Source organism: Neolamprologus brichardi, chromosome 17, assembly GCF_056152115.1.
Source record: "Neolamprologus brichardi isolate AB-2024 chromosome 17, ASM5615211v1, whole genome shotgun sequence".
Taxonomy (NCBI): Eukaryota; Metazoa; Chordata; class Actinopteri; order Cichliformes; family Cichlidae; genus Neolamprologus; species Neolamprologus brichardi.
In genome coordinates, this window is record NC_142120.1 from 24846118 (window position 1) to 24861454 (window position 15337).

At 37.7% G+C, this 15337-nt stretch overlaps 1 protein-coding gene across 7 annotated transcripts in view; it reads left to right on the forward strand.

The window, feature by feature from the left end:
- The window catches only part of mast2 (microtubule associated serine/threonine kinase 2), a 142677-nt gene that overhangs the window by 89476 nt on the left and 37864 nt on the right, over positions 1 to 15337 (forward strand). For all 7 annotated transcript variants that reach the window (XM_006803612.3, XM_035913285.2, XM_006803613.3 and 4 more), the window contains 2 exons: positions 6727 to 6818; positions 14844 to 14919. In XM_006803612.3, the coding sequence (XP_006803675.2) occupies positions 6727 to 6818; positions 14844 to 14919 (168 nt within the window). The remainder of the gene's footprint in view (positions 1 to 6726; positions 6819 to 14843; positions 14920 to 15337) is intronic.

Below are 15337 nucleotides of genomic sequence, written 5' to 3' on the forward strand. Positions count from 1 at the left end.
CTGGTGACCCAAAACTAATGAAGGGAGAAGGAAATACAAAGTCTAATTTTTATTTTAAGTTATTTGGCTGCAAATCTCCACTGTCTTATGGTCAGCATAAACTAAATGCATTAAGTTATATGTATATTTCAAACTGTGTTTGACGGCCAATCCATTTATATATGTGAAACATGACTTCCAATCCTTATGTTACTTGAAGTTAATTGAACATGAAGTGCATTGTGTTTTGTTCTGCCTGTGGAAGAGTTTCACTTTCACTCTTCATGTGTGCAGAATTTGTTCATAGGTGCCATAATTCCTGTTGTATGCAGGACAGAAGTGTGGGCTGTCTTTGTTCTTTGGATCTTGTAAGGCTAGAAAAAGTCCAAACAGTAAGATAAAACCACAAATAAAATCCTCCTCCTTGTTGTAGCCTCGGTATTCTATCTCTATGTTGTCCAATGGCAGCTGGGACAACTGCCCCACAACTGTATAAGCAGAAGAAAATGATTGGCAGAAGAGTCATAATGATCATAATAACACTTTTATCGCTCATACTATATTCATCTCACTTCAGCAATATAGTAGAAGAGCTTTGATAGATTTCTAAAAGCATCATGTTATAGATTCATTTTATATTCTGGTCAGTAACAGATGAAAGAAGCTGACATTGTTTTTTCATTAATGGAAACTCCTCTGCCTCAGTAAATGAACCTCCACTGGAAGGCACCTGCTCGCTTCCTCTTTTCCCCAAGCGTTTCTGATGCGCGACTCGGATGGTATTCCATATTGTTGAGACAGTCACTATGATTTGTTCATTAACTTTGTTCACAGCAGCAGACTGAGTGACGGTTGCTGTAAAGAAACCTTTACATGCTGAACAGTTCTTTTGTTTTAGCGGGACTCTCAGAGCCGCAAGCCATAATTGTCACCCTTCTGTCGTCTCCTGGCAAAGGTGGTTCATTTGTTCCTTTGCTTCTCTTAATCTTCTTCTCTTCGCTTCTCATCCCTTGTTGTTACTCTGAATCTTCTGCTTTCTGGCAGACATTTGTCAAACCAACATCACCTTTTCCACATTTACCTCAAGATTTCCATTTTAAAACTTTACAAATTACCTTAGCAACCATTCCTGATTTATTTTAAGGCTTGGATGGCATTTACAGATCCAGAAAAATTCTAATATGTCTTTTGTCTCCAAAAGTTGATTCTGGACGTAGTGTTTTCAGTGTTTCTACATCCAGATGAACAGAATCAACTTTTGGAGATTTACTTACCTGGATGATTGAGCATGCATCAAGAAATTTGACTTTTGGTTATAAGTTGAATTTTAAATTGAAAATGAATCCAATGATCAGATTTCTTTGACTTTCTTGACCACACTCCTTCTCTCCAGAGGAGGAAGCCTATACATTTTGGAGCCTCAATCATCTGTTCTCATTTGCAGCATCAAGACTTCAGCTTAACATTTTTTGATGACAAACCCCATGACCTTTCTTCTTAAGGCCATGCAACTGTTTAATTAGCTGGCCTGTTGTTCATTCAATCCTTTACTTTAATACTTGAAGTTGTAGTCATTGTTGCAGACTCTTAATTTGGTCATCAGTTCATCTCTCTCTCTTTCCAGCTGACCCTTTCTGTACATCTCTTCTACTATTTCCTAATGATCACCTGCCACTTTTTTGTGTAGGTGTTTGTGTTTTCGACGTTTAAATTTCAGGCTTTAGGGGAAAACTTTCAAAAGATAAATGGTGTATATGTGTGTCTTTGTAAAATGAAGATATTCCATGAACACACATCACTGAATCTTTAATTTGGCAGTTCATCTGTCATTTAGGTTTGTGTGTCGACTACATGCTGCCACAAACTGCTGAAGTGGCACATTTCAGCAGATGGTAGAAGATACATGCATTTGCATACAGAATATCGTATCTACATTACACATAGTATTTTTTGCCATTATCAAATATATTTTTTAAAATCCCAGATGCGCTTTTTGTTCCCTTTACATAACCTTTACCATTACCTAAATATCAATTCTAATATATTAACTCTGAAGCTAGACTAAAGGACTAGGGTAAGATTTACTAAAGTTCCTAAACTTTAGGCGTAGAAATCATAAAACAAGGATTAAGAACATATCTGACAAGAATATTTTAAAACATACTTAAGAGAGATTTCAAACAATTTTTTTCTTTGTGGAAAAATGTGTGTTGTGTGATCATTCAGGCGTGTTTAGCCTGTCAAAAACACTGCACTACACAACTGCATAATTACAGCCAGCAGATGTGATGGGCCAATTAACACAGCACACACATGCTGTTGCTGTGCCGACACCTGCTGGCATCGAGACAATTTGCCAGGAGAGTCCCAATTTGTCTGTCCATTTGTTCTCTAAAGACATTTTCCTACAATTTAGAATAATATACACACAGCAGGACTGAAAGGAAGTACTTAGCATTTGTCTTCTGTACAGACATAAGACAAGATTGCTTGATTTGTACTCAATCAAAGATGAACAAATGCCAACCATTCTGTTTCAACTATAAAGGGTAAATTTATAGTTAAAACTTTTTTTAAAAAAAAAAATCTGCTTTTAACTTTGATGCTGTTAATGAGTCAATAATCAATAATAATGTTTCAATATACGAGCTCTGTCATGATCAAGAACCTTAAAGTTTACGAAATAACTTTGATAGTTTTTAACATTTTACTAACGAACCTCTGTTTTTATCCACTGCTAAAGTTTCAGAACAAAAAGAAAAGTAAAAGACAGTTTCGTCATAATCTGACACACGCATAGTTTTGAAATAGGTTCCATTCAGAGAGATGCAGTTCAACAGGCTGCTGTATAGATTGACATAAACCTGCGTCAGCTGCATAGGGAGAGAATAGTAGTAAATGACATAAATCATAATTTTGTTGGTCTTGTGTGTGGGTAATTAGTTATCCTGCAGTATGGAGATCCTTTACAGCCTTCATGATGCTTTCCATGTTCACAATTCGGCTAGGCTCCACTCGGGTCCCAATCATCAGAAAGCGAGCTCAAGGATACCTTTTTGTTTTTGTTGTTAGTCTGCTTTTTGGACTTGGCCATTGAGAAACTACATTACGACGGGCCAACTGCACATGCATCCCAGTCCTTGTAGAAGAAGTAGAACCAGTATAACTACACTGTCAGTGTCTGCAACTGATTCTTGTCGAGTTTTGCTTTAGATTTCATTATGTGTCTTGTAATTTTAAGTATTTGCGATATTACAGCGTTGTATCATTTTTTAATTTTCATTTTTCATTTTAGTTTTGGTTCATGTCTTCATGTTTAGTTGTTTTAGTTTCCTCAGTGTTGCCTCGTCTGTTCCTCTTTCTGTTGGTGCCTGTCCTTCTGCGTCTGTTATCAGGTTTAGTGTGAGCAGAGTTCAACATACCCCAGCTGTCTTTCTGTTATCTGGATTCACTGAACATTGGAAATCAAGATAAGCAGTCACACAAAGCTGCTTATCAACTCGCTAAGTTAACTCTGGGTTTCTCTGCACGTTCACATGAAAGGTGTGGGACATCTGACTACAACTACGTCACCAAATTGAGACACGAGAGAATCTGATGGATTAAAATCAAGCATTTCATTAAGTTTATATTTAAAATAGAAAATCATTTTGTTTTTTGCTCTTTCAGCTGCAGCCCTGGTAGTACTTGGTGGTCAGAGTAGATCATCAGAATTCAAAGTTATACTTAGTCTACATGCAAATTTAAAATGAAGATCTGTAAGCGCAGTATAGGTGTACTGTTTGAGGACCATATCTTCTGAGAACCGAGGAAAAAAAATCTTCCCATTGAACATTTCTTCAATTTCCGTCCACTTTGGCACTAAAACAGAATACCCAGACTCATGAGATATCAATGGAAACCAGAATGTCCTCTATTAAGCACATCAGGACTTAGTAGGGTAGCTCAAATAAGTCAAAAGATATTGACCAAAAACAAATGTCCATTACACAGGACAGAAATGAATAGGCTGGTTCTCAGAAGGGTATATCAAGGCTCAAAAAAAAATAAACATTTTGTAGATTTTCAGGCAACACAAATAAAAATCAAGGAATAAAATTGTGTCATAGAATCTCTACTTTTTACTGATGTTCATCAGGCAAATGCAAAGACATTACAGTGTTGAATTACACTCTGAATTACACTCCTACAAATCTTCCAGTAACAGTGACTGCTGTTTTCCATAAAGTTAATTGGTCAGTAGGTGTTGATTTTGCACCAATTGCTCCCTAACCTGGAAAATAACCTGAGCAGGTTAGGTTTGCAGCAAAAACTACCAAAACAATATACTCCAGCAAGAAGTGAGCCACCTTCATTGTAGACAAAATGGGATTGACCATGACGTTACCCGGATAAAAAACATCTTGCTTTGTAGTCCAGGTCTCTCGTCTCCATTTTGGTTTGACTGTGAATTTTCTCTTGTTTTTTTTTTTTTCCTGGTTTTTACTTAACGTTTGTCTAGTTGTTCTCACATGTGGAGATTTTCACATGTTTCCCATATATTTCCTCTTCCCAGTTAATTCCCTCAGTCAGTCTTGTCCTCCCCCTTGTTCACTCACCTGTTTTCATAATATTGGGTGCCTATCACAGCTTCCTGTGCTTTGTTAGCTTTTATACTGTTTAGCAGTCATTGTGCAGCATCTTGTGTCAACACACAGCATGCAGCTTTTGGTTCTCTGTCACTCTTACAGCATGACAGAATAGGTGTAATGCTCCTTTTTAAAATATAGTCACTATGTCTGCATTTTCATTAAAAACAACATTGGCATCTGCCTTCTCGTGCATTGTTCTCAGCTAGTGTTGTCTGAATGTGAGAGGTGGCTGCTGAGCAAATGTGTCACTTTAGAAAGTTATCATATCAGCGTACCTGGATGCCACATCACAGCATCCTCTTCCATCTGTAATTTCCCCTGAGCGAAGCTAGCCCTTCCTCAAGTCATTACAGGCACACTTGGCTCGGAGCTTCAGAGTAAACAACAAAGTCGAATAATCTTGTGAGCTTGTGTTGGAGGTGTTAGCTGTGAAGACTGCCCCCTCATTTCCTCCTCTTCTCCTTCTGTCTAGGGACAGATGTCACAGCTTTAAAGCAGATTGCTCTTTCCTCGACGAGTGTCTTTGGTACAGCAGTATGTACACATCCGTATGAGCATCTTAGCCCAAAGGGGAGCTGAGGTCTCCTACAGAGTACCATCTAACGATGCCTATTTGTTTTTCCCAGCCCAAACCTTTCAGTCTCTTATTATGTTAAAACTACATCTTCTGCACAAGATGTAATTCAGCTGAGCGCACCTCACTCTATAAGAGTCTATAAGAGTGAGGTGCGCCTTTACTCTTATAGATCTCTCTATATTCCTCCTTCTTCTTAAAGTACATGTTCACAATAGGGCTTTGTGATATGAGGAAAATCCGATATCGCAATATTTTGTGGCTATATCACGATACACGATATATGTTGTGATATGTTTAAATAACCTCCAAAAACAAATGTTATATTTAACCATATAGTGCCTAAAATTGCAGTGGTATACTCATTCAAATCAACCATTCAATATATATTACAATATATATGTATCACAGCTGGTTTATTCAATGCAATATTTTTCCCTATCAGGTAATATATAAACATACATGCTCAGCGCGGGTAGAAACTTTTGTGCTTGAGACGGAGGGGATTAATGATGCATTTGCCAGCGTGTGGGGGGGAAAAACCTCACAGTGAATTACATGCAGACAGCTTAATATTGCCATGATAATTTATACTCGATAGTTACGATAAAGCCATTTGTACCATCGTAAGTGGAAAAACTTGCGATACATCGAGTATAGTCAATATATCGCCCACCCCTAGTTCATGACTTCCATTTCAGTCCTTTTCCCAAATTCCATTACCATCTGGCATTCTGCATTCCTCTCCTTAACAACTATCGAACACCTCCTCACCACCCCTGTTCTCTTCATCTACATGTCCAATGAAGTCTGCTCCATTCACCACCATCTTCCCACTGGAAGTTCTCTTTCTCTTCTAACTGACCAATCTGTGGTGTGTATGCACTGAAATTCTACATCACCCATCTGAATTCTACTTTCAGACTCACGTTCCTTCGAGATTGTGTAGTTTTTTGTATTTTGTTTGTATTGTCAATACCACCGTGGTATTGCATATAGGTGGTTTGGATTAAATTGGACACAATTGTTCTGCCATTTTCATCAGTTGTGGTTACTTCTGGTTGTGTGTGATCACAGCTGTGATAGTCTGATGTATTTGTGTGTCCTCACTGTCCTGCAGTGTGAAGGCTAGAGTCTTTGCTGAACTTCTTGCCTCACTGAAACTGTAACCTGGCAGTGCACGCATGAAAGCTCCACATACGTAGGCCATCTGACGATAAAGTGGACACCTGCTGTTATTGGCGCAGATGTGCAGAGGGTCTTTTGCCATTTTTAAACAAGAACAAATGACTAACTTAACATTCATAACAGTGTGTGAGGTTATGATTTGCTTTAATAATGTCTGTGACTGGTGATTGTGGCTATGAAATCCCAAGGAACATTTATAGAAGCAAATTCCATGCCAGGAATCTGTGTCCTTCATTGAATGTTCTATGAAATCCTTGTACTTATGTAAAGAGTTAATTACCCTGATTTTATTTGTTTCAAATTTGAACTTAGATTAAGCTGAAGTCACTAAATTGCCTTTGTTTTTGTTCTCAGTTGTCGGGCAAGCAACAGGAAGAGCCTGATTGTCACGTCCAGCACTTCACCCACCTTGCCACGACCACACTCACCTCTGCATGGACACACAGGTAACACACACTCCTTTATATAAACTGCCTTTGATGTTTCAAACTATAGACCTGATATACTCAATACTGTAATATCATCAGTATCCATAGTACCAGTTTCAGTCCAAATCCACTCTTACTGGTAGCATAGCAAGAGTTGCTGAATAAATTATGATGAAAAGGTGATAATTTAGGTGTTGTTTTATTGGAAACGTTGACTCTGCTCAAATGCTGTTGTTCTGCTAAAAACTGTGTAGTAACAGCAGACAAATTGCATTACATGGAGTCGTGTTGTTTACAATCACACACCAACGAAGCTCAATTAACAGCTCCGGTAGCACACTGAGATCGCACAGTGAGATTTTTGATTGTGTGAATGAATGCACAGGCTGACATACGGTCAGCTGCCGCAGACAGACTTTTATTTTTAACACTTATTAATAACCATTGTTTTTTTATAACGATGCTTAGGTAATAGTTTGTTGCTGTTGAATATTTAGTACTTATAATGTTCCTCCATTGGTTACTAATTAAAATTACTTGTTGTTTATTTTGTTTATTGTAAAATTGCTTCATGGTTTTAACAAAAGCATTTAAATGCCTGGGTAAGTAAAGAAAGTTTTATTTAAAAATGTAATCTTTGTAAATAATAAACAAATAATATTAGCAAAATGTTCTCCGATTTTAAAGTAATTTTCTCTTATCTGTATAATATGAAACATATTTAGAAAATAAGTATTTTTTGTTAAACAAACCTACTCCTTAAATAAATGTTGCCATTATTATTGATTAGTAAATATTATTATTTGTAATTTAACACCATGTTACTATAATTAAGATGAAATATTTACTTCATCTTAATTATTGTATAGATTGTTACCAATTAATTACTTAGATTTTCACACTTTTAAAACTGACATCATCAAGATATCGTTACAGTAATGCTAGACAGAAGACAGACTGATGGTTGTCTTTGCTGATTGGCTTGAATTCGTATGCATTCCTGCAATATTTGTATAGCTTTAAAAATCATTGAAACATGCATATATGCTGAGCATGCAGGTGATTATTTTGTTTGCAATACAATGTTCTTCTGGGAAACCTCGGGTCGAAGGCATTCATGCGAATGTCACTTACTGTTACTCCCACGAACACACTGCTGAAGACGAGGCACAACTCTCATAGGAAGAGCAGTTGCTGATAACAGAAGGATAGTACGTCGCACCACACCTTCGCTGTTCTTTGCTATTTTCAGGTTACAAAGAAAAGAGTCTGAAGTGGCACAGTCTCCAGACACCTTACTTCATAATCTGACTGAGCCTCTGTGAGATCCACTCGCTCTGAAATCCACATAACACAGAGAATAACGTGTCAGCATCCAGTTCTCCAAACCCATCCAACAACTCCCTAAAGATCTTGAATCCATGTCCCAACTGTTTTTGGACAACAGGGGAGTCCCCAATATGGGTGAATTATTATTTTTTTGGATAGTGTATAAATTTTCTGGACTGTATAATCTGAGGGCACTCTGGCACAATTAGCAGTAGTTTCTTGACAGAATTTTGATTGCTTAATCTCATCAGATAAAAAGAAGTCAAGCACCTTGACAATAATTTTGCATAACCACTGATTTGCTGGGTGACTTAGATTTGCCAAATTTGATGAAGTGGAAGCAGCTTCCCAATGATTTTATGTGCTTTAGCCTTTTGTAATGTGCTAGAGCACATAAAATCATTGGGAAGCTGCTTCCACTTTGTCAAATTTGGCAAAGTGGTATTGCATTTTTTTGTCTCCCTGTGTAAGATCAGTGTCTATAACTTTAAGCTGATCTTGCAGCAGGAAATACATCAAGATGAGATGTTGCCTTGATCTTTGACAAACTGACATATTTATAGAAAAAAATGTTTATTTCACCCTTATAAAATACTCTTGAAATACTCCTGAGAAGAAGCAGGCAAGAGTCACTTCAAAAGGATTCCACCCACCATGCCATCATACGTACATTCGCTATGAAAAAGTGTGTGTGCTGATATTAGAAGCTGTGTGCACACACACCAAATGATTAGATGAAATGTGTGCTAACAAAATGTCTTCTGAACACATCTGACAGGAAGACAAGCGCACAAACCCACCAACTCACACACCCACCCATCCTCTCCTCCACCCTTCGAATGTATAGATGGAAAAGAGATGGAAAAAAAGAAAAACTATGATTGATTGTGCCTGAAGGGGACTGAGCGAAGGAATCAAAATATAGACTGAAACGGCAGAATGGAAAAGGAATATTGGTGGCAGTAACTGAATGGGAGGAGAGAGAGCGAGAGCTGAATGAATATGAAAGATGGAAAGATGGTAAAATATTGAGGAGAGAATATTAAGGAGAGGCTGTGTGACACAGAGAAACACTCATTACGATGTTGTGTTTGCCCTCACCCGATAGTGGTAGTAGTGTTTCTTTGGCCTCAAAATTATATTGGCAATAACAACATTTTGGACAATATGGGAAAAAGTTTTCTTAACACTGTAAAATAAACTTAAATTCCAAAAAAGTTAAATAACAAACAGCAACAAAACCTGCAACAATTTAAATTTTAATAGCGTTTTAAAATTTAGTGCAAATAAATTTTGCGAATAAGCTAAATCCAGCTCAGTTAAAGAGTTTTTACTGCACAGTGCTGGTTTATACTGTTTAAACAAGTATTGTTTGGTCAGTCAGTCAAATGAAGTTTAAAAGCCACTTTGTAAATGTAAAGTTCATTTTTACTCTTGTAACATTCTTTCTCAGAAATTGATCTCAAACCATTTTCTGAAGCCACCAAAATATATATTTAAATATTGATATCCTGATACTGATTTTATAAACTACTCATGAACTATGAAACACAGGCTTAGAGCCAAGCAGTAGCCTTTGCTACTGATGGGAGCTTTGTCATCCTCCACTCCCCACAGCATAGCACAAGCACTGTTTTATTTTGGCCACCAGTCTATTGTGTGACTGGCAACATTGGTGTCAGTGAATGATCATTTATACAAGAACTGCTGTTCACCATAAAGTCAATTGCTGTCTTCCCTGAATATCAGCTGAATATCTATAGGTTGTAGTCCTGTGGTTAGTGTATGGTTTCTGTTCTGACTGAAAGGTGCACAGATTCTACTTGTATGCTGAAGCACTGATTTTCCTGTATTTCATTATGTTGTGAAATGACACAGGAACAATACTGTGATGGCTGAAGTTAGCAAAAGACAATGGAAAGGGCTGGAAATAAAAGACATGTTGTTTTTGTTTTTGAGAGGGGGTTTAAACTGTTTTAGGCAGCTCATTGAGAGGATAAAAAAAGAAACATCTAATTCACCATCATACATTACTTATTTGACATGATGATTTCATATCATAGTTTCATATCTGACTGGATAGATGTCCTACGGGGCATCTGCGGAGCATAGAAGTGATCTGTGGTTGCCTGTTTGTATTCACAGTGTGGTTTGCTGTTACTAATACTGTACACCTCTTTTGCTCCATTCTTCTATCTTCCCTTCCTCCTCTCTCTCCATTTACATCTTCCAGCTGCTGCATTGCCATGGTAACTGTGCCACTAGTCCTGCAGTGCTGTCTATGTGTCCTAGACCCTGCACAGGAATTAAATACCTCTAATTAAACAGCACTAATTAAAGATGCTGTTTTTCATTTTCTGTCCTGTTACACTTTGTTTAGTTTGAATCTGTTTACTTGAATAATGTAAATTTTGGTGTCATATCACGTGTGAACACAGCTCCACACTTCCACTGTAACTGTCTAATCCAGGCTGTGATATCTCATTGTAGACACGAACTGATTAATATGAACCACTGGAGGTTAAGCCTTGTCCTTTCGTTCCCTTTTCCCCCTTCTCAGTCTCTCGCTCTTGCCATAATCCTGAATTTCATCATAGTTTCAATCACCAAGCCATTTGCTGCTAATCAGATGGAAATTCTTCAGTCTAATATCCTGAGGGTCTGATGAGCACCAATCCTCTCCAAAAAAAAAAAGGACTTATTAAATGTTGGAGGTCTGCATGAATCCCTTGTTGCCTCTCTCATGATTTCTTTTTCTCCTCTCTTGATATTTTTGTAATGTTTTAACATCAAGCTTCATTTTCTCTTCTCTTCTCCCCCATTTACTCACACAGAATATCTCCATCTTTTCTATTTGTTTCACTTCACCAGCCTGTAGTTTCCGCTCTCCTGGCTCACAGAAAGCTGCTATTTGGTAAAGGTCAGCTTGTGATTGGCAGCTATACGCTCTGAGACGAGATGAATACTGTCAAACCACTGCTCATTTTTGCAATTGTAATGAAGGACTGCAAGAAAGATGGCTTTTCTTTTGTTCAGTTTCATGTCACAGACTCAAGGCTAAATATATTTATACATACATATGCATGTATTGCACATTTCTTTTTACCCCTTCCCCAATTATTTTGATTTCCCCACCTCGTCTTCACTGGAGAGGGAGCAGGCAAGTGAAAATGAAGAGCCACAGAGAAGATATCACATTTGCATGTATCTGATATGAAAGCATACGTCTTGGTTTTTGCTAAAGTAGGTCACTGTCACTGCAGTTTGCTGCAGGAAACCTAAAAATGTGACAGCAAAGTAGCTTCTATATATGGTGTGATGAGACTTCTTACTACATGCACTCAGTTATAATTTACATTTCACTTCACTTTTTCTTATTCAGGTGCAAAATTCATGCCACGGTGTTTTTTCATAGATTCCATAGTGATTTTTCTTTGGAATCTATTTGATTGTGGCAAAATTATAACTGACTGTGGTGTCAGTTGAGACTGCACGATCAATAGATGGACACATTGCTGCTATTTCACTTTACTGCAGTACATATAAAGACACACATGCGAGATCCACAAAGCATAGACGTGATCTTAGATCAGGTCTGTTTGAGTTTTCAAGTCGGCTCTAATCTCTGTTTTGTGGAGATTTCAGTCCAAAATACCTGCGAGCCATCGACTCAGCACTCATGATTTGCATGTTGTGTTGAACATACATTATATGTCAGTAAGTCCATTAGCTCATGGACTTATAATTGTGAAGGTGTTAATACACACGAGTATTAAATACATATCAATATATTATTTGGCAAAAACCTGCAGGTGCTGTGAGTGTCTTCCCCATAAAAGAGGATACCACAGGCTGGGAGAGCAAATACTGCCGAAGGAATGTCTAGTTTTTATGTTTCATGACAATCTGTTTGGTCTTTGGTGATTAAAAAAAGGATTAAAGTGACTTTCTTTTGTGGTGAAACACATGACTGCGTGTCCTGTGCTTGCATCCGGTACTCTTGTCATCAACCTATGAGCACAAACACATTCTCGTGCAAAAACGTCTGAGGAGACCTAACCATCCTTTCTAAACACAAACACACCAGTTGACCCATCGCTGATGTGTCTGATTTCTCTTTGCTGAGAGAGATGGATCTTAAATAATGTCCACGCACATATGCACACACAGTTCTAAGTATAGTATAAAATATGAACAGGGAGGATCGGTGCAGTGGGTGAGCCTGCTAACAGCTCCAGGGACAACTCCATGTCCTTTTAAATGCAACTTCAGCAGCATCCTTGCAGCCATACTACATCATGTATAAGACATTTGACACAAGTAAGATGTACACTAACAAGCAATCTGTCTGACTAATAACCTACCTGTTCCCTCCAATATGTGCATACATGTTCCGCACAGCCAACTAGACAGACAGAGGTTCCCATCTGACGGCAAGCAAATGCTCGCATTAATATTTGAGTTTCTGCTCTGTCCAGACATGCTGTGGAGAAAACTGCATAATTGATGTGGAAATGTCCGACTACTTAATCTCTCCTCCTGTTTTTGAGGCTGGCAGCCTTTCCTCTGCTATTCATCTGTGTTCGCCCTTTCTTCCTTCAGCCTCATTCTGCTGAATTATTATCAGAGTGCCGTTTCTCCCTGCAGATACTGACCGTGAATATCCATTCCACTGCTTTTGCTCGGATATGTCAGCATATTTAATTAAAAAATGTCAGCTTTATTAAACAGAGGATCATCTGTGGCTTCTGTGGCAATGGCTGCATTATGAGCTTCACAGTCAATTCAAGCTGTTCTGGAGATATTTGGTGTTCAGCGAAGAGAAATGTTTCCCTTCTGTGTTGAAGTTGAAGCAGAAATTGAGTGTTTGTGTCCCCAGTTTCTCAAACTAAGTTATTGTTTAGCTACTTACACATGATTTTGTTTGGGGAAGCTGTTTTTTCTTCCCCTTTATCCAGTTCAGAGTAATTAACTCACTGATTGCCACAATCATTATATGATGTATCAGTCTAAGTGATATAAAAGGAGTTAACTGAACTGCATTCATTTATCTTTGTATATTTTCAGCAGTGTAATAGTAAATGTAAAAAGCAGGTGCTTCACCTACTTTATCTTAATCTAAATTTTTAACTCCACTTTTCTGTGTGATTCAAGAAGACAGACTAGTCATTCCTTCAAGCTCTTTACCTTTTACTTTCCCCTGTGTGCTCGTTCACTTAATGAGACACTCAATCAGGTTGTGAGAGAGCCCATCTTCATTCCTCTCTGTCTTCTATTACAGCCACTTCCCCTGTTTATTTATTTATTTTTCCAATTTATTTTCTGCATATTGCCCACGTTTCTTCTCTTCATACATCTTACATTCGGATTCTCATTTTGCTCTTGTCTTGTTCAAGGTCAGAAATTTAAAGTGATGGAGAATAAAGGAAAACAAATGAATGAGCAGAACACTTAACGCATGCTCTGCTTTCACAATGAGGGCCTTTTTATCTTGTCATTCATATTTTCAGGTTGGTAAATGCAGCAGGAAGATGTCTTGTAGCACAAATAATTCATTCTGTAAAGTTTTAAGAACCCCAGTATGAACAATACTGCACAGATGAAAGAAGGCATGTTTATTTAATGTTTGCGTCAAAGGAAATATTCTGGTCAAAAATAACTTGGTGATGTCATCGAGAGTAGGTTTCTGGTTAGACCCTGTACAGAAGAAGACATTTATAAAAATATAATAGTATATTATAGTCCGAGTATTTGGTTTGGGTTGGGATGGAAATGTTTGCAGTGTTTTGTAGTAATACTGCTCAAGCAAAGTATCTATAAGGTGAAAAATATTAGTCCTGGCATAGAACAAATCTCTGACACAGGTACTGGATTTACCTCTAATGCGTCTTACTAGTCAGTAGGTAATGAGCTAAGAGGGTAAAGTAAAAGGAAGTTAACTAGCTTTTGGTAAAGACAAAGTTTTCTTTTTTCTGATGCACAGATATTATTTTGTATTTGAGATTACTGTCTTGAGTAAGCACATAGCTTTGCTATGTTTTATTATTGATATAATGATATCATTACTGGAAGCCGTTACTTGGGCTTTGATCAGAGTAGTAATACTTGGTAATAAAAGAACAATGTCCCTCTGCCTCTTTCCTTATTATTTTGTCTTGGATTTTTATTTCCTTGAACTCCACTTAAAAAAGACATCTCACGTCTTTATCATCAGTCTCAGTTGCCAGTTGTGCGTTTGCAGACATCCCCTTTTCCTCTTCTGCATCTTTGCATCTTCTTTTCCATGATCATGGTTGGTTGGCATGCTCACTGGCATCAACATGATGCGCTGATCCCTGATATAAACAATAGTAGCACCAAGTTGCTGAGCAACAATGACATGAGATGACAAGTCCAGAGATGACAAAAAAAATAAAAATTCTTACCTATTTGCATAGCATTTGCATATTAAGACTTCACACATTGTCTTTTATTAGTAAAATGGCACACGTTAACAAAACACATCCCGATCAGTTAATTAACTTCTCATCAGCCATGAAGTGAGGTAATCAGATATGATTTTCATTCCCTGTGATTCTCCCTGAATTAGCTGCCACAAAAGTGTTCACTGTGTTAAAGAAAGAACTCATCATGTGAACACAGATGTAGGTTTTCTGTTTTCTGTCTGTCTTACTGTCATTCCTGCTTATTCCTTTACTTCTCTCCATCTTTCAGGGACCAGCCCACTGGACAGTCCTCGCAACTTCTCTCCCAACACAGCTGCACACTTCTCCTTTGTTCCTGCTCGCAGGTAAGACTTCCATTTATGTGCTAAGGATGTTTGTGTTCGCAGTCACACATGTAAAAAACACAGAAGCATTGTTGTCCTCAATAAACAAACTGATTGTATTAGTGATCATTAGCTCTTACCAGTTCTTTTCAGTTTTAAGTTATACAGTACATCAGGAAAAAAAATAGAAATAAAGTAATAGATTGCAGATGTTGAGCCCAAATAGATTAGTGTCCGTATCTTTGAAACAGTGTTAAACAACTCAGTGACCTATGAGAGCCCTATGAGAGCTGAGCAGCTGCTGATGTAAATGAGTGTGTGAGCTGATGAGGAGGCAAATTTGTAAATACTATTTTACATATCTTATCTTTAAAAGATCTGTGCTCCCATATCTGTGCCGTGGCTAGCGTATGTTGCTAACTTCCGGGAACTATTGTGA